Source organism: Opisthocomus hoazin, chromosome 9, assembly GCF_030867145.1.
Source record: "Opisthocomus hoazin isolate bOpiHoa1 chromosome 9, bOpiHoa1.hap1, whole genome shotgun sequence".
In the NCBI taxonomy this organism is placed as follows: domain Eukaryota; kingdom Metazoa; phylum Chordata; class Aves; order Opisthocomiformes; family Opisthocomidae; genus Opisthocomus; species Opisthocomus hoazin.
Window position 1 is genome coordinate 11113359 of NC_134422.1, and position 26734 is coordinate 11140092.

General features: G+C 45.3%; 2 protein-coding genes across 4 annotated transcripts; one reads left to right on the plus strand and one right to left on the minus strand.

Annotated features, from left to right (window-relative positions):
• Positions 1-1667: 1667 nt before the first annotated feature.
• C9H2orf76 (chromosome 9 C2orf76 homolog) lies at positions 1668-20805 on the minus strand. Of its 3 annotated transcripts, none has more exons than XM_075430266.1 (6): positions 20758-20805; positions 18949-19101; positions 17183-17233; positions 13561-13598; positions 13348-13429; positions 1668-1742 (listed from the first exon to the last, which is right to left on the minus strand). In XM_075430266.1, exons 2-6 carry the CDS (start codon positions 19079-19081, stop codon positions 1726-1728), a joined length of 321 nt encoding a protein of 106 aa, XP_075286381.1. In that variant the 5' UTR covers positions 19082-19101; positions 20758-20805; the 3' UTR covers positions 1668-1725. The 3 variants fall into 3 exon arrangements, with proteins under 3 accessions (XP_075286381.1, XP_075286380.1, XP_075286379.1); XM_075430265.1 differs by lacking the exon at positions 1668-1742 and adding an exon at positions 2113-2191; XM_075430264.1 differs by lacking the exon at positions 1668-1742 and adding an exon at positions 5083-10347.
• Positions 20806-21107: 302 nt separating this feature from the next.
• DBI (diazepam binding inhibitor, acyl-CoA binding protein) lies at positions 21108-24570 on the plus strand. Its single transcript, XM_075430895.1, has 4 exons — positions 21108-21218; positions 21365-21482; positions 23459-23521; positions 24275-24570. The coding sequence occupies exons 1-4, from the start codon at positions 21210-21212 to the stop codon at positions 24346-24348; spliced, it is 264 nt and encodes an 87-aa protein (XP_075287010.1). The 5' UTR covers positions 21108-21209; the 3' UTR covers positions 24349-24570.
• The last annotated feature ends 2164 nt before the right edge of the window (positions 24571-26734 follow it).

Below are 26734 nucleotides of genomic sequence, written 5' to 3' on the forward strand. Positions count from 1 at the left end.
GAATTGTCTCTGGTTTTGGTCTCCTCAATGAACTTTAAGGACAAGTAAGAACAGCAATATCCATGTTATGTAGCAGCTGCAGATTTTGCTAAAAGCATCCAAACCCGACAGCAAGTCCAGGCATTCCTGTTGTCTCAGACAGCACTTCTGGTCCTGTAAGCTGCGCCTGGTGCATGTTTATCAGCCACAGAAATAAAGCACCTTTTCCAGCAGTATCAAAGCATTTGAAGAGAGAGATGTCCCTAACATCACACGTCTGGTCTGCACTGCTGGCTCTGAGATGACAGCTGCTGCTGCTGCACGTTCTCTGTTTTGCTAAGCCAAAGTTTGAAGTAGTATTTGATGGAAATAGAGCGAAGATAATCATCAGAAAGACCTGCTGCTTCACAAAATTACATGGAGAAACCCAAGGCCTTCCAGCTGGCCTTACATCACATAATAGGGTGAAGCTTTTAGAAATCCTTGTCACCTGAACATGCCCACTTCCGCAGACAAAACAACAGCTCTAAAACCACTGGTTTCACTAGCGACATTAAGGTCTTTGAACGGTCTTGCAAAGGGATCAGCAAGCCTTGACCACAACATGAAAGTACAGCAGTTGTACGTTTTGGGCACAGTCCTTCATTGCCTGACACCTTACAAAGTCACTTGCTAGATCACAAAGCGGGTATCAAATGCTCTGCTGACTTCACACCCACTTTAGACAAGGTACAAGGCAACAAAGATTTCTGTCCTAATTTCATTTTCTACCTGTCACTCTCTACCCCTCTAAGCCCTTGCTCTTTATCAGAATAATTCTTTAGGTTTTGGACAACCAAATCACCAAACAGAATGGACAGCCATTCACAAAAGCTCATTTAAAAGAAGCAATCGGGATGGCACGAGACTACCTCAGTAAGGTCAGATACAAGGAGACGGCTAGAATACTCAGTGTTCAGTATTGCTCTGAAAAACAACAGCTGTCAGCATCCAACGAGGTACGGTTTGTGGGGCAACAAAGTACTTGTTACTAGACCAGTTAACATAAACGCGGGGAAAATTACCAGCTTTGGGGCGCATAAGCCCTTCTACAAGCCAACGCTGCTTCTGTAACCTGGAGGGTTTCTACACAGACACAGAATCTTCAGAATTCCCTGTTCAGCCTCAGATAACTACAGTAACAGTCTCCAAATACTGCTCACGGTGCCAGTGATGATGCTGAGGGATTTCAATTCTTGCCTAAGGCTTACAGTCTCCAGGCGCCACTTTTCACTGAATAGAAAGAAATCGGCATGAGGGAAATGCCGAGATTTCATCATCAGCTGACTTTTTGTTTTGTGGGTTTTTTGGCAACACGGGGAAGGTACCATTCTTTCCCACTGGCCCCTTCAGAAAGCTGTGGTTGTTCAGGTTTCCCATCCGCCTTCACACCCTAGCCCAGATCAGCACCCGATCAAATCACTCACCAAGAAGGTTGGTTGCCCAGCTTGATTTATTTGTGGTTGAATGGCAGGTTAAGTTTTCACGTGGATTTGAGACAGTTTCACCAGAGTATAATTCCACCCACTCCAGTTTAACTCATCCTTGAGGGAAAACTGGATTCACCAAGCTGCTTCTTTTAGTCTTCTCTTCCATTTCATCATCAGGTAAACTCAACATAAAAGCGCCAGTTTACACATTTTCTGGTTACAGTAGGGTATTCCAATGCCTCATTTTCCCACCTAGGCTTCTTTTCACAGCTTTAGGTCAGGCATGACTACTGCCTAGTGGCAAAAAAAAAAAGGATGAGGAGGCAGGGAAAGAACATTATACAGACTTGCAGGCTTTGTCTTCAAGGGGAAAGGTGTGGTTTTATTGTGAGTCAGTGCAAAGTTACAGATTCACCTTTCTGCTCAGCAGAAGTAAGGTTTGCACCTTTGCTTTGTTTACGCGACTCTCTCGCCCAGTGATGGCAAAGGGCCAGCTTTCCTGAGCAGAAGCAGAGCTGGGCACCCAGACCCACCCGAGGAGCTGGCTCCGTCAGCCAGCCAGCCAGCACGGAGCTTTGCAGTGGGACACAAGCCCAGATGGACTGACGAGCCAGCTCAAAACCCCCGCAGCTACCACAGCTCCACGGCATCTACAGAAAGGCTGGTCGAGCATCTCCAGATAACGCCTGTGCCAACACCCTGTCCAGCTGGTCACCGTCCCTTTCAACGACTGAAACCAATTCCTGCAAGTGCAGAAGAGCATTTTCAGATGGTGCCCTCTGTAGGCATCTGGGCCTTGAAACATTTGACACAACAGTTTGAGTAACTTCTTGTGATTATGGAATGCTGAAAAGTAGTTTGAGGAATTTTTCCGTTATCTTTTCCCTACGCATTTTTTGATGTGGATAGTGGGTTCAGGAAGGTTAGCTTAAAATTTACCAATTAACTGCTTTTGTACTTGGGAGTTTCTCTCTGTGTATATATGCACACACACAAATATATATATATATTACTGCAGAATATAGAGCTGGAATGTAAATTATATTTTTATTTTCTGTATTGCCTACTATGTGCCTCTGGGATATGTAAGAACCAACTGAAAAGCTGTAAGAGTAAGGCCAGTTTTAATCACTGGCATCTGTAGTTATACAAAAGATATTCTGAACAGGTCTATATAATTGTATCAGAACTCGTCTGAGTCTTTTTTTCCCTCCTCCCCCTACACGATACCATTACTTTAATGGCCGCAGTAGAGTGGTATGATTATCTAGAATTTAACCACTAGGAAATAAAACCCACTACAGCCAGCAGCTGGTAGAGTTTTGTCATCAAGGTAATAAATGAAAATGGTAATTGCTGTGACCCATGGTGGCAGGGCCTCAATTACAGAGTTTCTATGCATGTGGGAGGGCACAAGTGGGTGCAGACATACATTTCATCACAAGAGGCTAGTGATATTACACAGCACTTGTAGCACAGGATCAAACAAGCTTAATTCACGAAAGAAAAGTGCCGTTGATACAGAGTTCAAGAAGAGGGAGTTCCAGATGAGGGTTTATGGGACTGAAAAGGAGTTTTAATACTATCAATTTTTTCTCCGTTTCTTAAGTCACTTCTTCATAGAAGTGGCATGCCAGATCAACCAATGTCTGGATCTGCAGCACTGCATTTTAATGAGCTAATTTGTAAGTTGATTTTAATGAGTTCATTTAAATTCCTCTGCTGAAGATTAACCTCTGCAGGTACAGTTCTCTCACTCCTTCTGTTTTATAATACAAGGCTTTTAACAGTGCAATTGGTTTCTTGCTCTTCAGGGACTTACTTACAAAGTGATATATCAAACTACAGTTAAATCTTTAGGGGGACGCACTTGCTGCACCCCCTCTACACAACGCAGTTCCTCCAGGCTCTCCAAGTGGCCAGCACAGCTGCACGACTTGCTACAACCAGCAACAAGTCCAGTGTTACCCTTGAGCTCAAAACTTCACACGCTGAGCTAGTGGGATCTGCAGGCTGTGCCTCGGGTTTGAGGAACGAGCTTTGTTACACTAGGACAGTTTGCTTTTATCTGTTTATTGTGCCTTAATAAGCAGCATCAGTTTTGCAGAATTTCTGCACGAGGGTTTTTCGCGCAAGTGTCCTGGGTTTGGCCAGGACAAATCCAGGACAGCAAGTCAGAACCATGCTTATTTTAAAGTTGAGCATGCAACACACAGCAGGAAAATACCGTCTATGATTAGGAACAGTTCTTGTTAGCAGAGTGTGCACGGGGCTTTCATAATCAAAGACTAAAAATAACCGTTGTGTGTGGCCAGTCGGTCGGATCACGTATTACAAACCGTAGTATTACAGGAACCTTTCAACGACTTAAAGGGCCACTACTGCAGTCCTCCTGGAAAGATAATCTGCTTTAGATTACAAACCTCAGCACTGGAGTATCCACCACAGCTGCTGTTCAGCTGGTCAGTTACTCTTGTTATCCGTTTCCCGTGTCTGATATCTGCAATTAGCTAGCTTCAGCTGCTGCTGCGGCATGCCAGCCTGCTGGCTTGAAGAGCTAGCTGCAGTCAGATGCCCGCCTCTACATAGCTGTCTCATCCAGCACTCCAGAAAACAAAGATGTTGTGCAAGATTCCAGTCTGCTCTCTGCAAAAGCAGGTGCCTCAGATTGGGGCAGGGGGAAGTGTGGAGAAAGGCCATGATACTAACTGACAGAATATGAAGCTTTCATTTCTAGACTGCTTCTTTGACTCTTCAATCAGCTGATGGATGGACACAAATATATGCAGAGCACCAAAGTTGTGGCCTCTAAGTAGTATAAAAAACCAGACTGATACCACACCTTCCATTTTAAAAATCTCAGTTCACAGAAGAAAAGAGGCTTCCCAAACTGACCTTAAAGAATATGTTCCCTGCGTTTCAGGTTAGCGAGCAGAATTAAACCTGCCCAAGATGCGGAATGAGAGCAGAGAGCAGCAGTTCTTACAGTACTTGCTGACATTCCTGGCACACGGCACTGTAAGTCACCTGCCAGAGAGCAGAAATGGACACACAAAGGCACACTCTTACATCAATCTGTCACACTGAGCTCTTGAATGTATTCACTACCACTTGAAACGCCCACTCTTCTGGCCAGCTGCTTTTGACCTGTCACCCAGGAAAGAATCCACTGCTAACAGAGAGGGAGGATGTTAGCAAACACAAGGTACAATCCATATCTGATCAGAAGTATCGTACCTACAGGAAGATGAAATCTCTGTGCCCCATCCTCTCCCCCACTGCATCACCAGCCCAAACACCCACCTCTCCTCTCAGCTACCTGCCATGCATGCCATGCTTCAAGACAAGGTCCTGGTCCTCAGCAAAGCAGAACTGGGTGCTGTCAGAAGTAAGAGAAGCAACAACCTCCCGAACAACCAGCACCACCGTGCTGGCCGCACCGTGTGCACAGCAGCCTTCCCCCGCAGACAGCACGCGACTGCACAGCTGCAATCTCCCATGCATCACCTCTGGACTGTGGATGCTGTCTGAGGGTTACAGTGATAGTCTGGAATCAATAAGCATTTGTCATACACAGCAAGCTCGGGCAAACGCCTAGCATGACACCAGCGCTACAAGGCTAGAAGAAAGGAACTAAAGCAGCAGCCCAAAAGAAAAGGAAGGAAGAATTTAGGTCACCCAGGCTCTACCTGTCACTTAACTTCCCTCTCTTCGATAGTCTCCCTGGCATTTGCAAGCTGCTGCAAGAAAAGTGACAGGAATCTCAGCTCCATCGCACCTTGTCCCTGTGCAACCGTTCAAGTTGACCCTATTAACAGGCAGCATCTATGCACACTTCAATCACCGACAGCATAAGCTGTGCACAGTGCTTGGGTTTGGGCTCCAAAGCTCACATGCCATCTCCGCTCGTCACAGCTCCGGAAGCGTGGCCCAGAGAACGCAGTGCCAGGTTCTCCTCAGCCCTCGCACTGCACGGAAGAAATAGCCGGAGCTTAGGTTCAGACACATGCAGGACACACTGGTTGTGTGTTTAAGCTGTGTTGCTGAAGATGTTTTGCTCTGCTTTGCATGTGTGTCTGTTCCGGGTGGTTTTCCTTGTGTTTAAAAAAAAAATAGACATATTTAAAGTCTACTTTACAAAAGCTCAGCAAATCAACACTGATCTTATCCAGACAATTCTTCAAATGAATGTTCTGCAAATGCCTCCTCACAGCATGCAAAGATTTAGATGCGCTGGAACTGGCTCCACAAAGGATGCTCTTTAACAAGAGGAATTTAAGCACTGATACCAGTTCAATTTGCCGCTTTTTGATTTTAATATAAAAGGAGATACTTCCTGCAAGGAAGGATTCAGCTTTCATCACCAGAACCCTAGTACAGACTTTGCAGGCTAAGCGAATTCACAGATAAGCACTTTTCAGAAACGTTACAGATTTCTTGGCTTACACAGGTTCTGGAGAACGAAAGCACAGGCTGTGCTGACATCTGGTGGCTTTCTCTGCAGACAAAGGCAGTTAATGGCAACAGCTCTGGGCTTTTCGTTGCCTTTTTCTTTTTTTGCATTCCAGATGTAAGTTCTCCAAGACACAAAGCATTATGATAAAAACATTTTTGTTTCCCCTGACCAGTGGACACTGCTGCCCTATGCAAGTCCTCCTGTAAAGCAACAAAGGATCCTTTGTAGTGCACTATTAACAACAGCGTAGAAAAGGTCTCCTCTTTATTTCCAAGCATATTTCTTCACGAATACAAAACAAAAATAACGTACATTCACTGTCACAGGAAATGCCGCGATTGCAGATCAGATGAAGCACTGCAAATCAGCAGAGGTGGCAGCAAGAAGCAGAGGGAAGCGGCTGGGAAAGCATGCAAAGGCGTGTTGGTTTCTCTAACTGAACGGGAAAGGTAGCACGAAAAAGTCAATGTCCTCATAATATGAAAAGTAGCAAAGCTGTCTACCAGGAATCATCGCTTGGTTCACTGATCATCTGCAGATCTGTGCCAAGTACGACAAGGAAGTCACGGAGGGAGGATGGGGTGCCAACCAGCAAGGCTGAGCTCAGTTCAAACTGTTCAATAAAGCAAAAGCCTGCACTTGCCTTCCGCATCTGTAACGCCTCCGGCCGGCTGAAGTGCCCCTGAAGCCAGGATCCTATCGGTCATCCCAGACAAAGAATGAATATCGCATCGCACGGTCTGTTTTCTCACTTCTGATCCCCGGACACTCAGCATTCCTGTGGCCATTAGCTTGCAAGGACAGGACCCATGGATGTCCTGTCATGGATGTCCTGTCATGGATGTAGTAACTCTTGGAATGCTACTTGCAAGCTTGTTTTTAAGTAAATAATCTGTCAGGGATGTGCTGAATACTCCCAGAGAGGGAAAGAGAAACACCACAGCTTACAGCTTATTTCTGGATCACCTCTAAGACAGAACGTTGGCATCACAGAAAGCAGCTCCCCAACTTTAACAGTGGTGCATACCAGATCTTTGAGGACTCCTTTGTGCCACTGGTAACTGTAAACATTTCACTCAGCTATCTGTGTCAGCAGCTTTCTTAACTCTTGCTTCTGAAGAGGCAACATAACTACCTCTGGACAGAAAAACACACAGAAACTGCTGCATGCAGAAAATATAACAACAGAAAAACCAAGATGCCTATTCCAGCAGTTTGAGTTCAATTCCAAAAATTATTGAAATGCACTATTTTCATACCTTTAATGGTACAAAAAGCAGCACTACTCCAGTACTTCTGTGCCAAGAGTGTTGTACAGTCAAGATTTTGTGTGCTTATTCAGTTACACTATTAGCCCCTTTTCCTCTTCACGGTAATTCCTTTCCTAATATCCTCTCTTCTCCTTTGGTAGCTATTCTTCCACACCTCCAAACTAAAACTCCAGCCTCTCTGAAGTGATTTTCTTTCTCCAAGAAACATCCAAGCCACACACACGCCCCAGCTTCCAGTCTCAGTGCCTTTCCCTGCTACAGTGCTACACACCGGAGAAGCTGCATCTTATTTCAGTGTCCACTCTGGATGCTTTTCTTTCTGTTCAAGAAAAAGGCTGGTGAAAGGCTCCAAGGACATCATACAGAAAGATGAATCCTTATTAACCCCATGATGTCTAAGAGCACTAGCAAAGCTGTATGATTTACCCCACTACACACTACGGAGATGCCACCTTTCACCAACAGTAATTGTAAACCAATGCAGTTGATGACCTCTGCCAGGATGGCAAACCACGGTACCAACTCCAAAGGTGGTTTCCTTCAATAGAAAGAGGATTTCATAACAACATGGGCAAAGGCATCTCAGTCTTTAGTAATTTATTAGCCAGTTCATAGATATCATTCATTACTCAACAACAGTGGAATCAAACCTACTGAAAAATGCTGGAACAGCACCTATCTAAACAAGCTCTCAGTTATTATCTATGGTTTTATGGGGTTTATTTGAAAGAAGCATTACTAAAGGTCTGATGAAAATAGCACAGTAGGAAAACACTTGGGGAAGAATCCAGTTTACAAGTGTGGTCACTGAGAGCATTACAAAAGGCTCTACTGTGCTGCTGCAGAAAGGAGCCAACGAAGTGCCACTGCCGGCCAGACCAGAGCTCACAAAGCAGTAGTTTAACTCTTCCCTTGGAGAGAGAAGCTGGTCTGGACTGCCAGACACATCATTCGTGATTATTTGCATTAAAACATTTACTTTTTTCTAGTTGATGCTGTAGAATTGCTCCCTTCACTGTGCCACACTCGATGTGGCACTGAACATTTGTAACTGTATCAGCCCAGAAATGACAGCTGTTAAAATTTGGTGACTCTTTCAAACACAAATGCCTTAGAGAAAGAGATCGCAAAACCGATTCAAATCTGTCTGAAAGGGCTGAAGACCAAATTCAAATTCTCAGAAGACGAGGAAGAGAATGACAGTGTTTGCTCAGTCTGAGAGCCTGAGCGTGCTGACGGACGTCACCTAGATGCCTTGGTAGGACAGTCTGAGACACTCGTCTCTCCAGTATGCCATCTACTTCTTACAAAGTTACCTCCATTATTGCAAACTTGGCTGAACAAAGCTGGTGTACTCTGGAGTGCAATGCATGAGCTTAAACTGTCTGTGAAGACTGGTACAAACCCGCATCAGCCAGATGAATCTGGCAAACGTGACAGACTTGAAAGGAGGTCGCTGAGACATGGGCCCGTGTTTGGGGAGCAGCTACCAGCAACAGAAAGAGAAGTGCCAAGTTCTCCCCACAGATTCATCAGAGCATAGATAGCAGCACATAAATCCCAAGCGTACACAGGTGACTTCAGTGACACAGGATTCCTCCTTACAAGTTAAAGACAGAATCACCCTTGTAATCGCAGACGACAAAGTGGCAGACTGCTTTCACAAGAGAATAAAACTTGGCTTGGAGCAAAGCTGTCAGTGAGTAACACCAGCTACCGAAACCAGCCTAAACCAGCGAGTTGTTAGGAAGGATGAAGAAAATGAGGTGGGAACAATACATACAGGTTTCTTTGGCTCTACATCTAAAGTAAGGAGAACTTTTATTTAGATACCTTGGAAATCAGGCATCTGCTTTCACTATCACTTGTCAATTAAAAAAAAAAAATCATCAAACCTCTAGGAAACGGTAAGCTTACTTCTCTGGAAAGTCTCTAGTGGAAATGGAGGTGTCAGCTCTCCCTCAGAGCTTCGAGTAGATGTCTGGGTCCAAAGCAATTGTATGAGGTCTCATTTAATTTAGCAGAGCCTAGGCTCAACCAGCCTGCTAAGACACGGAGCCAGCACCACTTGTATTTCAGTGGAGAGGCTTAAAGGCACAGTGTCTCATCTTGGTAACCCCTAAACAGAAGTTTCATAAGCAGAGTCTATCTAAAGGTACTTTATTTGATGCACGACTAATATTTCTTATTGTTGATTTGGTTAATGTAGTAGGAAAGCCAGGAATTACCAAGAACTAACACATAGCAACAAGAGTATTTGGCTCTTGGAAAGCAGTAAAGAATCAATTCCAGTCCTGAACACTTGGCTCACAGACTGGGCCTCTCCTTGCAAAAATGCAGTCATTCAGGTTTTATTCTCACAACTGAAACCATGAGCTTTCACTCCATTTGGAAAAATGCCCAATTCCTAGCTATGCACACTGATGTCCTGGCAGAGCTCAGGTTGCTACCTCTTACACCAAGGTGTCTCCATTAAGTAAAGCTAGAAACAGGCAAGCTGGTCCTTGAACACAAAAGCCTCCCAACAGTCATTTGTCCCTTTCAGCAAGCTGCAAGAGAGCATAAAGGACAGCATTTACCAGTGAAGAGCATGGAACACTCGCCAGTCTGCACCACTTCAGCAAAAGAGACCAAACATAAAATGAGAGAACTAAAGCTATGACTTGAAACAGAGAGATTTTCTTCTCAAGCTCAGGAATACCCAGTGATCTGGCCATAAAACATTTCCATTTTTGTTAGAAGTTAGTAGTGTGGTGGGATCTTGCTGTGCACTGTGTAATCTCCATACGCAGCTAATGTCTGCAGTAGGATCGCACCGAGAACACGTCACAGGTCAGAGATCGTTTGCACTGCCTGCATTGCAAGAGGCAAGCAAAGGAAAAAGAAATGTGAGCAAGAAAAAGAGTCATTTATGTCCCCCAGTTTTCCTTCTCTCAGTCTCAGCATACTGACAGAAATTAATTTCTATAGGAAGGGAACTGCACTGTTTGCAAAGCAATCCTCTAGGATTTATTGATCTTTAAGAAAAATCTCATTAAGCAGAATAAGGAAAATTTACAACAGGTATGGGAAAACAAAACAATCTCTTGGGATCTTCACCAGGCCGAAACAGGATTAGCTTTGTAGTTTCTGTAATCTTGCTCACAGAAGAATGCTAATTCGGTCTCATTTGCTAGAACAAATAAAAAATTAAATATTTAGCACTCTAGTAAATGAACCACCCAACAGCCAGCTATTCTGAATCTTAGAAGACAACTAGCAACTTTTTGGCCAAAGACAATCATAAATCTCCACATACTCCCCCCTCCACCCCCCCATATTTTTACTAAAAAAATTATTCCAGTATAAAAGATGTTGTTTAACCTCGTTTAAAAACAAAAACAAGATGCTGAATATATAGAAGTAAATATGTACACAAGACCCCTCAAGATTTGTTTAACACAGGCTTCAGAATTGTTTGTATAAGCTTTCAGCAAATTAAGTGATTGCATTTCTAATGCCTTCAAATGCCAGAAAAATAACGAAGCATGATTTTCTCTTTTTTTGTGCATTTTTCTGTTAGGAAAGGGGGAAAGATACTATTTTTTCCATTAAATTAGCCTGTAGGTGTAATAATTTCATACTTAGAGGATCAGTAGAATATTTTACAGATCACTTTACATTCTCCCTCATGACCCATCAAAATATGTGTCTCAAGAAGTTAATTTTTTGCCCTGCTGATGATTAATTCATGAGGCTTCAACAATATGCAAAGTGAAAGACACAAATTGGCTTCTCCAGCAATACCTTCAAATACCTCTAATTATTCACAGGGGATATGGCAGAGCTAAAGGACCCACAAAGGTTCAGAGCAGTCACAATTCTTTCAACCCAGTAGGTCAAGGACTTCCTCTTCTAAAACAATTAAGTCAGCAATATTACTAATTCAGAACACAGACAAATCTGATGGAAAGCCTTCACAATTATTAAACATGGAATTCTTTAAGGTGCTGAGCCAATAAGTTCCACATTCGTTTTTTAAATTAAACCTGAAGTTAATGAAGTCTGCCTGTCTTGTAAAAAAGAAAAAAATAAAGAGCAGAAGGGGTTTTAGAATCTCAACTAGAAAACAGACAAGACTGTTTGCAATGAATGCTGAACACTTTATTAACATACACCCTGCTTTTAAAAAAAACAGGCAAGCATTAACTTTGCTGACTAAATAATAGCTGTAATAATAATCACTACCACAGAGGCTTTCCTGAGGATACTTATCTAATGTCCTCATAATTTATAACTCTCTAGCCCAACCCCGTAAAGTGCCAAGGGCAATCAACTGCACCTTAGAAACAATTTTCTGCGTGTCTCAGAATTTCTCATATTTTCTAATGGCAACTCTCAGTTTTATTCTAGTGAATCTTGTCCAGACTAGACACTGGAAAAACATAGTATGTCAATAGCAGATTTCAAATGTTCTTACTGATTGAGATGCAAACGTACAAAACGAGGACTGGTGGTATATGCTATCATACTTCATTTCCTTGGTTTACTCTTTTCTGCTTCTTGTTGGAGGAGGACTTCTTCAAGATTTTACCAGAAAGACCCCACTCCCAACTTAGCTAATTTTTGTATTGACATACCAAAATTCAAAATGGTATAATGGCACACTGCATTTTACAAAGCAAGAGTTTTTCTTTTCTGTCATAAATACCCACTACGTACTAATGACTACCTGCCATTAGTTATTCTGAAAAAAAAATTAAAAGCAGCTTTCAATTGTGTTCTTCCCTGAATAGGCCACCCCTCTCTTTGTTCGGAGACACAGAACAGACCGGTCTATTCCAATTTCCTTTCACTATAAAATTTACTCTGATGTTTTGACACCTTTTTTGAGATCACATCCTACTGTTTCACTGTTGTAGCCACAAACCTAGTTTCAAAGACAGATAATATATACAAATATTATCAATGCCTTTTATAAAGCAGGCAGCTCTGGACAACACCACTTCTAGTTCAACATTTGGCACTGTCATCAGTCCCCTTCCTGAACTGCCTCTTATGTCTTAGGTATATAAGCAGCATACTTAAATGAATCTTCTGCAAATTAAATTACAAATCTGTAAGACTTGAGTGCCGGTAATCCTCTTTCCCAAGGAACCTTTTTTCCCCACATAAAAAAGGCTGGTTTAGTACAAACAGCCACAGAATAACAATCATTCACATTATAGGAATGCCCAAAGACCCTTAGGAAATGCATAGCGAGGCCAGTTGCAGTGCATCCCAGAAAAAAAAACACGTTAAAGAGATATCCCAAGTCACTTAAAAGCAGAAAGTAAACGGCAGGAAACAAAAGAGCCAAGAAACCTACGAGAAAGAAATCCCACTGACTAGCTGGGGAGCAATCAGAGGGCATCGGGAACGGGCGGGAGCTTTCTCTGCGACACCCCTGCACTTCGAGCGCAGGCAGTTCTGCGTTCTAGCTAGGCAAATCAGATTCAAATAAGCAAGTGACCGTATCAAGGTGGAATGCAACCACATCCCTTAAGTACCCTGCTGCCACAAAGTCATTCAGCCGCATTTATGAGAAGCCCAAAGGACATCCAGGGACCATCAATTTTATCATGACAGACATTTCTTTACATTGCCAAAAGACATGCCCTATATGTAGTCCCCTGTCAAAACGTGAGAAATCAGGTCAAGTTTCAGCTCTTTGCTATGTTCAGCACATTCTCTGAATGACGCTGCTTGAGCTTTCCTGAGCAATCTGGCTATCAGGCACTCTATGCTGCACATTAAACAAATCTAATCTTGTTTCATTATTCCATGCTGGTTCCACTACTTACATTTCTAACCAAAACATCAGTTTAAATGTTACTGATAAGACTAAGCAGACACGGTACTAATAACCTATCTGTCAATCATTTAAAATTACTCTCAGCAGAATTATAAGCATACCCTCTAAAAATCACAATTTGCATTCTGAACATTTGGAGTGCAGATACCTGCTGCCCTCAGTCCGATGATTTGAATGTACATTATCCCCTCTTCTCCCCTGAATAATTATCAAGTAGTGTAAAGAGCATCAGGAATAGCATTTACTTTTCAGCAGGCTATCCAAACATAATCAGCCAGTTATCAGTTTAATGACAACCACAATGAACCACACCTTCAGTCAACACAAATGTACTCCTACCTACTCCAGCCGCTTTCAGTGTACTGTCTTCTTTCAAAATCAGTTTGTCATCATCTTCCAAACTCACTACAAGTTCACCAGTCTACAAATCAGAGAACCAGAATACAAAGATAAGAATTTACTGACTGTCTCTGCCCCAGTCTTGTTCGCCTGTGCAGAGATCTGCCTGCATTAAGGCATGTAAAGGGGGAAGAACACCGCTAATAATCATACCTTAGATTTGTGTGCTTGGTGAATAATCTTCATTGTATCTGAAAGAAAATACAATGTTTTCCTAAAATAAGGCTTAATAGGCAGGTAACACTGAAAGTTGTACGTGGGGAAAAAGAGACAGAGGGGTAAGGTTCAAAATCTTTCACTATTAACAATTTTGTGTATTTAACTGAAAAGAGGATAAAACATCTTAATTCCCCAGTCCTGCAGCCACAGTCTTAAACCAGTCAATCCAACAGTAAGGTACCACATCCTACTGGGCTTTTGTCTGCTGGCTGAATTACAATAACTAACTAATGACCATCCCACTTGCCAGTCAAAACACATCAATTTAAATGCCATTTAGGGTGTTTTAATCTAACAGGATTTACACATGCAACTGGGGTAGCACAAATAGTATTCATGCTGTTAAGTTGACAGGCAGCAAGTGATTAAGACACAGTAACCTGACCACTTTGGACCATTCCTTGAAATTTTCCTTCTCATGAAGAAAGCACCGATGGTAGAAATTTTGTTCAGCACATCCATTTGCCATGAACACGTACTGCCTCTCCTCTTTTTAATGTTATGCCCTCTTCAATAATATTTACCTCTGATATGCTTGTGCAGTGTAGCACTTTAAGAAATTATGCTAGACAAAAAAAGAAATACCGCTTTCCTCTAGCAATGTGGGCAGGGCTTTGTTAACCAAAGAGGAAAAAAAGGGAAAATAATGTGGTCACTAAAATCACCAGATGAGTGCAAAGACCCAGAGGGAACGGAAGTCAGAAGATGCCCATGCAGCACTTCAAACCAAAACCAAACTCCAAAGCCTCTGTGTTTGAACAAATTCAGAATAACACATTAATCCCTTCACAGCAAAGAAGCAAAGAGAGTTCTGTTTGCCTGCTCCTCTTCTTTGGTTTTGTGCATTAGCTGAACACTACATGTTGAAATAGTCTGCTAAGAGAAGGATGCGAGAAAGTTGAATATAGGCTAAAACAACTTTCAAACTACCGAGAGCAAGTATTCAGATGTTCAGAATAACAGAGAACACATTCCCATTCAGAAATTTGCTTCCATACCACTCTGGCCCATTTTGAACGTTTTATTTAAAACATTACAGGAGGTCAAAACTACTCCGTATTCCCACTGCAGAAGTCACTGAGAAGGCAGCCTTATGCTGTAATAATTGCAGTATTCGCAGCAAGACACATATTAAATTGCAATCACCAGGATCATCTTGCAAAGAAGCATTGCAAAAAGACCAAGCAATCACAGCAAAAATATACAGCAGTCATGAAACCTTTCTACCACAGCAAATACTGTCCGGCCTCTGCCTGTTTATTTTAAATTTCTCCATCTACTTTGTCAGATTCCCTTTTCTCTAGCCTTTGCCCAGTCATGCTCTGAACTATTGTCTCAATTCTACTTGTTCACAACTCCACCAGTGGCATCCAGCAGTTCACCGTGTCTTCACCCGAGCTATTAAATGGCTTCTCTAACCCTGCTACAGACGTGAAACCACAGTCTCTTCTCATCCTAGCTAAAGCCTTACGTGCTCTCAATTGCCTTTGCTGTTTCACACCCATTTAGTCCCACTCAATCGTATTCCCAAATTTTTCTCTTTCCTTTTCTGGTAACAGATCTTCCACGACAACAGACAAGAAATCACTTTCTAGGTCTGATTCTGTGAAGTATCTACCATACTGCTCCACATTCATGGGGAAAAAAAAAAAAAAATTGAGAAGCAGCTCATGAGACAAACTGGCACCCAGGCTGCCATCATCAATGAAAAGATGGCAATGATGGGGTAGTAAGATGAGAAGGCTGACTGAGAAGAGTTCTAAAACAAGGACAAGAATGCTATCTACAAAGAAACAAAGAGAAACTGAAAGCCATAAGCTTTGAGATTTGAGTTAGAGCACTAAGCCAAGAGGAAAAATGTGACGGCATTACATATGATGTTGGGAGAACAAAGTGGTGCTGAATTCTGCAGGGACAGAAGCCAAAACAGACAAGGTAGGAGACAGCCAGGTCCAACTGAGATTTCTGGCACTGCCAAACAAAGCAGAAGGAAAAATCTGACTCTTCCCAGCACTGTTCATGCAGAAGTCTCACTGCTCTTTCACCACCAAAATACAAGAAAGACAGTAGAGCACACACGAGATGCCAAAAACATGAACCTGGATGATTCACAGCCTGAAGGGAAGGTGAGGAACTTGGCTTTGATTTTTCTGTGTGAAAATTTCCAGGCAGCCAGCACCATCCCACTGTAAGTAGGCCCCCACTAACTGGTGTAACAGGTTTTAAAGTTCTGCAGTGTTTTTCACCCACATTATGCTCAGTCCTAAACAGCACAGTCAGGTGCTCAGCCACAACATATGCCTTGGGAAAATCTACACTGATGCTCTTAAGTAATGAAAGAACTAGCAGCAGGGGCAGGCAGCACCAGGAATACAACTGATCGCAGCAGTTCTAGATAAGACCTCCTCATCTGGCCAAAGCCAGATACTAGAGGGGGGAAGGGCACCTCCACATTCAAACTTACAGTTACCTAGATTTTAAGACCTTAGGTAATATATTAAAAATACTAGTAACAATCAAGTCCTTGCCACTGACCTATCATAAATCTTAATCCTTAACTCTTTTTCTGCTTTCATTCTGCAGTATCTGTTTCACCATCAGCAAGATCACAGAATGAAATGCTTAGCTTTCTTGTTTGTTTGTTTTTGAATAGGCAAATAAAGTCTATTACCATTCACATGTAGTAAGTAGGTTCCTCATTCAATTATTTGAATCACTGTAATGGAAGGAGTTTGTCAGCTCCAAGAACATGGGAGACACAGGATCACTTGCAGCAGAACTCCAAGGGAACTTTCAGAATTGCCAAGCGTAGGAAAACACATGTTACTGACATGCGAGTTAAACTCCCAGAAAGGAAGTAATTTAGTCTATTTTGAAAATATATTCTGTCCCAAACAGATGAATTGCATGTGTTCATGCCAGTCCTCACAAAAAGGAAATATGCACATAGCTTTACATTAGAGGATAAAGTCAGCCTAAATTTCACACCAGGCTATTTCATTCCAAAATCTTGTATTTAAGAACTTTCATAGCTACTTTGAGCAAAGTTCCCCTGCTTCTCATATATCGTGTCAATTATTTAAGTATGTAAGCCTTCAGCATTTTCCATTTACTGCCTTCAGCTCCCACTTCACCATCCTTTCTGACTTCACAATTAGTAAATACATACCAAAATACATAAGCACACAGAGAACTACAATTTCAAAGAGTTTGAGATCACAAGCTGCTCACTAGAGTAAAAGCAGAGTTAAAAGGCACTTCTAAAAGTAATAAAAAATTAATATCTAAAACCATCAGTACCAATTAGCAAATAATATATAACATGCAGCCTAATCCAAAGATTAATACGGAAACTCAAAATAATGGTCAAGTTCCGTAGACACAATCCCAGTGGCATAACCCCAGCTACCAGAACTGGACAGAGTTGTAAACGTAGGCAGGCACTGCCACCAGCACGCGTATTCTACAGCAGTTCTCTTCTAAAACGCATAGGAACTGGTATATAATACTATGCCTGCATTTTACATGAATTAAAACAAGAAAAATACCCACGTACCATACTTGTAATTTTTGAAAGGAGGAGGAAGTCCTGTTCTTGAAGGCACATCTATTAAAATAAAAGCACCAAGTTAAAACAAAACAGTCTTTTTTTTCCATTTCCAGTATTTTATTTTCCATTCTGTTATGCATACATCCTGGACATCCTTTACACCAAAATAAATCCACAACACAGGAGGCTTGTTTGAGCATCAAATATTAAAACAACCTGTGGCTCAGATTCTACAGTTACTCTGTTAACTTGAGCTTGAAGTCCCTCTGAACACAACAACCCATGAGGACAGTGAGTCAATGCAGTTAGGGTATGATCCCCGGAGTCGATCCTTCAGAAATCTGCCAGGAACACCCTGTTTATGGTTTGCACACCATCTCTCTCTACCTCATACAAAAAGCTAACAACTGTCATTCATAACAGAATTGTTCAGGAAACAGCCACAGGAAACATCCACAAAAAGGAAGCCAACATGTAGAAAATTAACTCTTTAGCCACACACAGGGCACTGCCCGTAAGCAACTGCAAGAACACCAACACCTTCCCTGGTACCAGTGTTCCCAGTGACACCCAGGGATTTAACCAGGGCCCTGGAAGGCCCAGCCATTTGTGGGGTGCTCAGCAGCAAGACGGCTGAAACCATAATTTCATCAGTAGTTTAACAATTTATCTCAAACTCCCCCTTCAAAGCAGCTTCCAGCAAAGGAAGGAACACGGCTCCTTTTGGACCAGGAACAGCACTCTCCATCTATCTGTGGAATGAGGTTCCAAAAAGTCTTGTTCAAGACACCAGCTTTGTCTCAAATAACAGCGAGTTGCAATATTGCACACATCAAAAGCAAGTTACTTAGCATTGTCTTTTACTTTATTCTTCACAACAGCAGCTGTACCACATGTTCTGAAACTGCTTGTAGCTTTCCAAAAGCATCCTAAGATCTTGCCATGCCTGTCACTGTCTAGAAGCATGGAACACAATACAGCTGTGAGGCTCAGGGCAATGTCCTAGGAGTTGCTCGAATGTTCTCAGCTCTAACAGTTCAAAACTTGTTTAAGCTGACATCATGTCAAAAATCAGATGATGTTATTCTGCACCCTTTGAATGTCTCCATTTAGGCATGTAGAAATACACCTGCAAGATTAGGGTAACACCCTAACTCCCGAGTTGCAGCGTGGGCTGGCCTACGTTAATTACCTTTTAGATACACTGTCACTTTCAGCCAGGTTTGTAAAACATAAAGCCGACAGATGAGCAAATCTGCACGACAAAGCTCAAGATGGACACAGAAGCAAACATGCACAGTGAGACCTCACAGTGTCAAAAACAGTTTTTCAAGATGCTCTGTTCTCACAAATAGCAAACAGACCTGCGTTCCCACATTCCACGTATCGGTGCAGTTCCTAAAGATCAAAGGCTCTCTATATTCTATTAATTTACTCCTGTTAATTTATGAATAGCTACCTGACAGCACCACTCAAGCAGCCTGAGGCGCCGAGCTAAACGCAGCAATGCTCTCGTCTCTTTTTGACTAAACCTGGGAATTGGGGCAGGGGGAGCAGTCTTCCCAAATTCAGGCACGGCACACTGACCATGGAAGCTCTTATTAACTCCACACAGCTCATCCAAGGGAGGAGAGCACACAGGGGATGTAAACACAAATCTGGTGTCTCCACCAAAGCCACAGAATTCCCGCTCATTTGCTCCCGTCCCGTTTCTTGTGCAGAGACAGCAACACATGGGACTGAAACGAATGAATGAGACAACGGCCCCTTACCCTTCTGCACAAAATTAATGAACTGCTTTACTGTCTGGTCCAAGTTAACTCCATGATACACCACAGGCCTGAAGTTCCGGTGTTCAAAAGAGCGAACAAGACGGACTGTGATGGTTGAGCTTTCCGCTGACATGAGAATGAATTCTGAATAACCTGGAAAACATTAAAGAGAGGAATTATTGCCTTTGCTCTGTGTACAAGCACAGCCAGAAAACGAGGTGCAGGTGGGCCTCCTGCAAAGATTAAAACATGGCAAGAAACACAATGGCGTTGTGCCTTTTGGGACTTCACTTTTAGTATTTCTACAGAAGCAGTAACAAGATCTCAGAACAAACAAGGTTACCTAGGGTATTATTGATACTGCACACCAAATAGTCCAGTATTTGTACCTGTGCTGTGTGCTACAGCACCAGACTCCATAGTAAATACACAAAAATATTATGGATAAATGCAAGTATGTCGTCTGGGATTTAAGTGACTGAAGACTTTACCTGCTGGGTGAGTAACCTTGTGCTCTAAAAGAATGTACTAACTTGCACAAAATCAAAACCTTTTTAATATACTTACGTTGTAGAGAGCATAATACCCTGAAAAATGCCTAAGCTCTTGCACAACGCTCATTTTCACCTCCCTACAGAAAGCGAAAAAACCTCCCCCACATACGCATGCAAATAATTCTCCTGGTATACTACTACATAATTAAGGGGATTAATTTAATTTATAACAGAAGGTCTCTAGAATGGCTCTACAGGGCTTGTACTACTTTAACAGAAGCTACAATGGAATCGCCTTATCAACCCGAGCCCCTCTTCAAACAGGCCCACGCATTGTTCCGTTGGGTTCTTCCTCTCCACAGGAAAACGCGCTATCTCCTACCTCGGCAGTCTCCTCTGGGTTTGGTGCTGGCTATTCCCCAACAACCTTGCTTTCAGGTCACACGCTGAACGGCGATGGCTGCTGCAGCAACGAGCAAGGACTGCAGCCTGAGTGCCGCGACACCAGCCAGCGGCAGGGCACAACCTCCGCATCTCCTACCCCTTCGCAGCCGTTTCGGTCACCGCTTCCAGTCCCACAAGGGGTTCTCTCGCCTATTCAACCCTTCACGGGAGAGCGGGTTGGGGGGGGGGGGGGGGGGGGGAAATTACTTAAGTGCCCCACCGTCCTGCAGGTATCCAGGTCCCTCCTAGTCTTTGCTGTATTTGTCCTAGCCGTGTCCTGGCTAAGTACACCAGCAGTATTTTCTTCACTTTCGGCAGAACGGGGACACAGAGCTTCCACATCACGAGGCAACTTGCTTTTACACCCCCTTGGTTAGGAATTCACAGAGCGCTATCTCCATTTTCACTGTAAATAAGCCGTGATACACAAATAAAAGACCCCCATGAAGAAAAGGCGGCTCAGCACCCGCAAATCGCTAGATTTGCATTAAAGACGGGGATTATTTTTGACGCTGCTCGACACGGCCTCGAGCTCTGGAGGGCAGAGCACAGAGGGACGGACAGGGAGCAGCGCGCCGGAACGCTGCAGGAAGACAGGCCGGGGCGCACAGGCAATCAGAAGCCGCCCGCCTTCACCTCTACGGGCCAGACCCGACAGACCGGCCCCACCCGGGGCCGGGCGCCGCCCGGCGCCTCCCGGGTACAACATGGCCGCTGCCCTCGGGGTGCCGCCCGGACCGGAGGCGCCGGCGGCCAGTGCCTCCGCTGAGGAGGAGCCTTCCCCGGGCCCGCCCGGCTCCCCGGGACCCAGCGCCCTCCCCTCAGCCCTCCGCCCCGCCCCAAAGGGGCCGTTAACGACCCGCATCCTTACTACCGACTCCCCCGCCGGCACTTCCGCGTCTCTCTCCTCACCCCGCCTCACGCAGTCCCGCCAATCGCGTCCTTTCGGTGCTACCCACCGCACGCAGGGATTGGCTACGAGGCGTCCTGTCCCCGCCCCCTCCCGCGCCACGGGGCCGGGCGGGGCTGCGAACGGTCACGGCCACGCCCCCCCGCCTTCACCTCGTTGGGTAAAGTCCAAGGCTCACCGCTCACGCTACCCAGCGTCGCGCGCCCCCTCCTCGAAGCCCGCCCATCCTGCGCCGCTCCCGCATTGGCCTTTTGCCTTGTCTCCTCCCCGCCCCCGGCAGGCGCCGATTGGCGCCGCGTTGCCCGCGGTGCTGGGATTGGCCAGCGGGCGGCCGCGACGAGGGGTGAAGCGTCCGAGCGGCGGGGGCAGCGCGGCAGACGCCGGGGGGTCGGGATCGCGGCGGGTCTGTCGCTATGTCTGAGGTACGGGCGGAGCCGGAGGCGGCGGGGAGCCGGGGGGTGGTCGGCGGGTGCTTCCCCCTTTCCCTTCCCTCTGTCCCCCCCGTGTGGCGGCGGCCCGCGGGCCCTCACCGCCCCCGCCCTGCCGCGGGGCCTCCCCTCCCGCCTAGGCCGCGTTCCAGAAGGCCGCCGAGGAGGTGAAGCGGCTCAAGTCCCAGCCCACGGACCAGGAGATGCTCGACGTCTACAGCCACTACAAACAGGCCACGGTGGGCGACGTGAACACGGGTGGGTACCGCCCCGCCCCCCCGCGAACCCCTCCCCGTCGGGTGCCGGCTCGGCGTGGCAGTGTGAGGGGCAGGCCGGGGGCAGGGGGCCGGGGCAGGGACAGGCCGACCTGGTGAGGGTTCGTGCAGCTTCTGGTTTTTGGATCAACCCCGCTGCAGGCGCCTGAATTGCGTGGCGGCCGTGTGAGAATCCTGTGGGCAGCTCTGTGCAGATCACAGAATCGCAGAATGTTTGGGGTTGCAAGGGACCTCTGTGGGTCATCTAGTCCAACCCTCCTGCCGAAGCAGGGTCACCTACAGCAGGCTGCACAGGACCTTGTCCAGGTGGGTCTTGAATATCTCCAGAGAAGGAGACTCCTCAACCTCCCTGGGCAGCCTGTTCCAGTGCTCCGTTACCCTCAGAGGGAAGAAGTTCAGGTGCTGGGCTTGGGGGGCTTTTGGAGGGCTCTGTCAGTGAGGCGGCTGACAGGGTCAGGGGTGCTGCTTTAATGCCAGCGCTTCTCAGCTGAACTGGCTCTAACAGCAAGGCAAGGTGTGCAGCTGTGGGGTGGCGGTGCTTGGGGGCCAGGGCGCAGTTTGAACTGGATCGGCTGCTGAAAATAGTGTTGGAAAGCCAAAACAGAAGAAAATGATGCAGGTGTGTGTAGCAGGAGACACTTTTGTAAGAACTGCAATGAAATGCCGCATGTTGGAAGGACTGTAGCAGAAACGCCTCTGCAGGTACCCTATGCAAAGCCTCTCCTACTATTTCTTTTTCTCCCCTCCTGTCGCTGGCAGCTCGGTCTAGGAGTAATCATTATATATCATTTAGAATTGTTATATATCGTTTAGAATGAAGCCCGTCTCCATTGACCTTGTGTAACACGTGAGTAACTAGAATTAGAAAGGAAAAAGGTCATTTGTTTGGAGCGCTGGCCTCCTGACCCAGTTGCTGGTGAGGTTTATTGAGTGTTGATTGAATTCGAAGCTGGCAGTGAAGCATATGGGAAATGGTAAGCATGGGCCCTTACTCTCTTTTTTCCCCGAGGTGGGCAGCATGGAGGGAGAAAAGAGCTGGCTTTAAGATATGATCCTTTTGGCGTGGCTGAACTGTAGCATTTTTAGTGTTGCCAAGGTGAAATGGTGCTGTTGATATACCAGCATTTCTGTAAGTCGCTGCATTCTTGTGAAGCAGCAGCCAACAGGAGCTGGCTAGAAAAGCAATCCGTTGGAGAGTGAGCTAATGGGGGGTTTTGTTGGAGAGGAGTGGAGCTGCCAAGCAGCGCTGCAGGTCACGCTGCCATGTGAGCAGGGCAAGGGTTCTTCTGTAGCTAATGTGCAGGCTGCTGTCCAGTTCCGTTTGTTAATCCTAAGAATTGTCTTTAAGGAGGCAGAGAAGAAGTGAAAACACAGAGGGGGCTCTGTGTGAAGAATAATTGTATATGCACCCAGATCTCATTCATTTCTTCTCTGTTTGGCTGCAATGTGGCCTGTAATGAAGTGAATCAGAATTCAGAGGCTATACCCCTAGATGACAGAAAAATGATGAGCTGTATGTTAGAAATGTACCATTAACTTTATGATAATGAATTCTAAGCTGTATGCTACTAGCTTTTGGTTTTGTGTCTTGGTCTATAATGCACCTTAGGGCAGTTCTGCTTTACTTTAGAGCTGATGATGTTCTTTAATTGGCTAGCTGTCATGCGACAGCAGTGTCATTAAAGTACAATACAACCAAATCACGCTATTTGGTGCTTTCCTGCTCAAATGCTGCTGTCTGAAGGGAACTTGACAGAGAATATCGCTGTTGCCACCAACAGCATTCCAACGTGCTCCTTTGAGGTGATCTCCTGACTACAGGTCAGTAAGTAATAGCTGTAAAGATGAACTATTATGTTTTATCATATTTAAGAGCTGAATAGCCTTCAGGAAAGGAGTGGGTACTATGTACACCCAGCCCACACAAACTAATTCTGCTGCTTATCCTGTCTCTTTCAGACCGTCCTGGTATGCTGGACTTCAAAGGCAAAGCAAAGTGGGATGCCTGGAGTGCATTGAAAGGTAAGTGTCTGCTTAAAAAATAAAAATCAAAATGAATAAATAGCATCACAGGCAAACTAGTCAGAAAATCCTATGTGGTTCAGCAAGAAATAAAATAGTATTGCCTTATAAGACGAGAGTTCTAAGACTTCAGAATGCCATGATAATAAACTCTTACTTTTGATTACATCTGCCAGGCAGAAGTAATCCTGAAAAAATTAGACTGTCTGAAAGGGCATTAAGATGCAAAACAGGCCCAAGGTGTTACACAAAGGAGAACTGCAGCAGCAGCAGAAAGGTAAATCTTGTTTTCCAGGTCCGAGCCTAGTCCCCAGGGACTGAGCTCTCCCTCCAGTTACTGTTTCTTCTAAAGCTTTCCGAACTGGAAGATGCAGCTGGGCTCTCTGCTCTAAGTGAGGAGCCAAACAAGTGGTTTGATCTATGAAAATGGGATTTTCCTGGTGTTGTAAGGAGCCAGCGCTGCGTCTAAATGGAGTCTAAGTTGATTGAATAGCTTTCCTGTAATAATTGTGGATTGCCTTAATAAAACTACTACACTGTTTAGTTGCTCTTTATACAAGTGTAACTTTGCTTCAAAACTCTGTTTTCTCACGACTGCCAAACACATTTGTTTAGAACTTTAGTACTAGATTCGCAGCCAGGTGACCTTCTTGGCTTCTTTGCTCTTCGGTGGAGTGCTGCTACGTGCTGTAGGAAGGAGCTGTGACTTGGATGTGAAAGGTGTCGTCTGACTGCCCCTGTTCTGTCTTTCAGGAATGTCCAAAGAAGATGCAATGAAAGCTTACATAGCAAAAGTGGAAGAACTAAAGGGCAAATACGGCATCTGAGGACTGGCTATAGCGGCCACTTGCACGCCTGAAACATGCCTTATTTCTAATACTGTGGAAAACTGGTTTCGGAGGTTAATTTTAAGTACCTAGTATATTAAAATCGGTTCTCCTCATGCCTGTAGTTCAGGGGAAGTTGTGTACCCACCTAACGTACTGACATGTTATAAATTCCTTCCGGGAACAAAATCTGGAACTCATTAAAGTGCGTTTGGTACTTTAGGTGTTGTGATGGTCATCCCTTAGAGGTTGTTCTGATCTCGTCCGTTCCTTGCCGTGTCGGAGCTGTGAAGCGGGGCTCTGAGGCACGGGCCAGCCTCCCCGGCCGGTGTGCCACTAGAGGGGGCCCACTAATCTGGGTTTCCCACACTGCGGGCTTGTGTCCAAACCAGTCCGGGGATGGCTGAGGCTGCTTTGCCTCCTTTCTCGTGTAGATAAATGGCAACCCACAAAAGCTGGAGCACCACAGAGATTATCGTGGAGCGGCTGGGTCTAATGCTGCGTACACCAAGAGCGAGGTGCTTGATATTTGTTGCCTGGGGCTTTCAGAGATTTAGTCAACAGCTGTCAAATCATCCACAAAATACTTGTCGGAGATGTTATTCCCCCAACAACAATGCCACTCAGCAGCTGAAGAGAAAACCTTCGCTGTGGGAAGAAAAGGTTCTGCAGACAGCGGAGTTGTTGGTTGCCCCGATGCTGTACTGCTGTAAATGGAGAGCGGTGGTGTTGCCATGACTGAGGCCACGGGGCGGTGAGTCAGCTGTTGGCCTAACGCTGCCAGGGCTGTCCGAACAGGAAGGCTTGCAGTGATCATCAGCAAAGTCTTGCACAAAGCCCCCCAGCTGTGACCATCCCTAGCAGGCCTTCAGCTGTTTCTGTCCACCTCCCGTAGTCTGAGTTGCCGAGGCCAGAAAGGGAGACTTTGCTGTTAAAATGTGACATTGAACTATTCCAGCGTGGAGCACAGGAGAATAAAGTCACAGCCTTAGATGGGAGTAAGGCATTGTGATCCCTGCTGTGCTGGTTAGCATCTGAACTGGTGAGGATTTCGGATTTCAGATCAAACTGCCTTCAGATAAGCAATTGACTTACAGGAATACATAGGGATGAAACCTGTCATTACATATCTGTCTAGGTAAATACATAGTTCTGTATGAAGTTACACAGGCTTTGCGGTGTGTAGTATCTAGCTTGTATTTTCTTATGCCACTGGTAAGAGATGGAGATAACTTCACCTCACATGCTCTCAAAAATGATAGCTTCCCCCTTTGATACTTCTGAAATGCTCTTGGAGCTACTTGTTCACCCTTTAAAATGTGTTAGGATAAAGAAGGGTTTTGTTCCCCGTTCTCGTAAGGAAAAAGGTCGCTTATTCTCGTTCTTCCCTGTTCTTCTGGGTAAGTAATAGAAGCGTTTGGGGTTTTTACCTCCTGTTGCATTCTCTGTTAGTTACCTGAGACTGTGTTAGTTGCACTTACCTCACAGAAGGAGGGTGAGAGCAGATCTTCAGCGCAAGAGATGATTTTAGCCCTTTGCCAGCCCCGCGTTCCACAGCCAGCTCGTCTTCCCAGCTGTGTTTTGTGGAGCGGGTTATCCCTGGCGGATTCTGCCAGCCTGCAGCGGAATGTCGCTCATGCTGGCAAATGCTGCCTCTGTCCGCTCCAGTTCGCTGGGAGCTGGTGTGCTGCGAGCTTTCTGTCAAAACAAGTGTTTTGGGAGTTTTGACTGCCAAGGCAATGGAACTGGATTCTGTCCCCAGAGCGGGCTGGGAGCAGCCAGGTCTGTGTCCTGTCCTCAGCCGGCTCTATTTCCCCGGTGAGACGCAAGGACTCGTTACAGTGCTGCTCTCCTGTCTCGTACCTGTCTGGCGTTGGGAAAACATCGCTGTGCGCAGAGTGCTTGTCCCAGGGAGGGCTTGGGCTTGGCCAGGCTTTGATACACTGCCTTGTACTTACAAATAATGCTAATTGCCAGTCTGTACAAGCGACTGAGAACTCTGCCTTGGATGTCTTTATCTGGGTACCGCATTTTTACCGTAGTAACAGCATCTTCCTGCTTGCAGCTTCACCTTCCTTAGGAAAGTAACGGCAGTGGCCTCACTATTCAGCTTGCCCTTCAGCAATGAATCCACCCTTTGGCCATCAGCCATGCATCTCGGGAGTAAGCTGAAAAACTGAAGTTGTGGAAGTTAAGAGCTGTGCAGTCAGCAACTGTACGGAAGGCGCTAAGGCAGAAACGCAGGTAACTGCTGTCTGCGCAGCACAGCGTTCGTGATGAGAGGCGGCGACGCAGAAGCTGGCTGTGCAGCCGTCATCTGTGGGCTCTGCCGCTGCAGGGAGAGTGGGAACCGGCTGAGCGGAGCCGGGGGGCTGGTTGCTCTGCA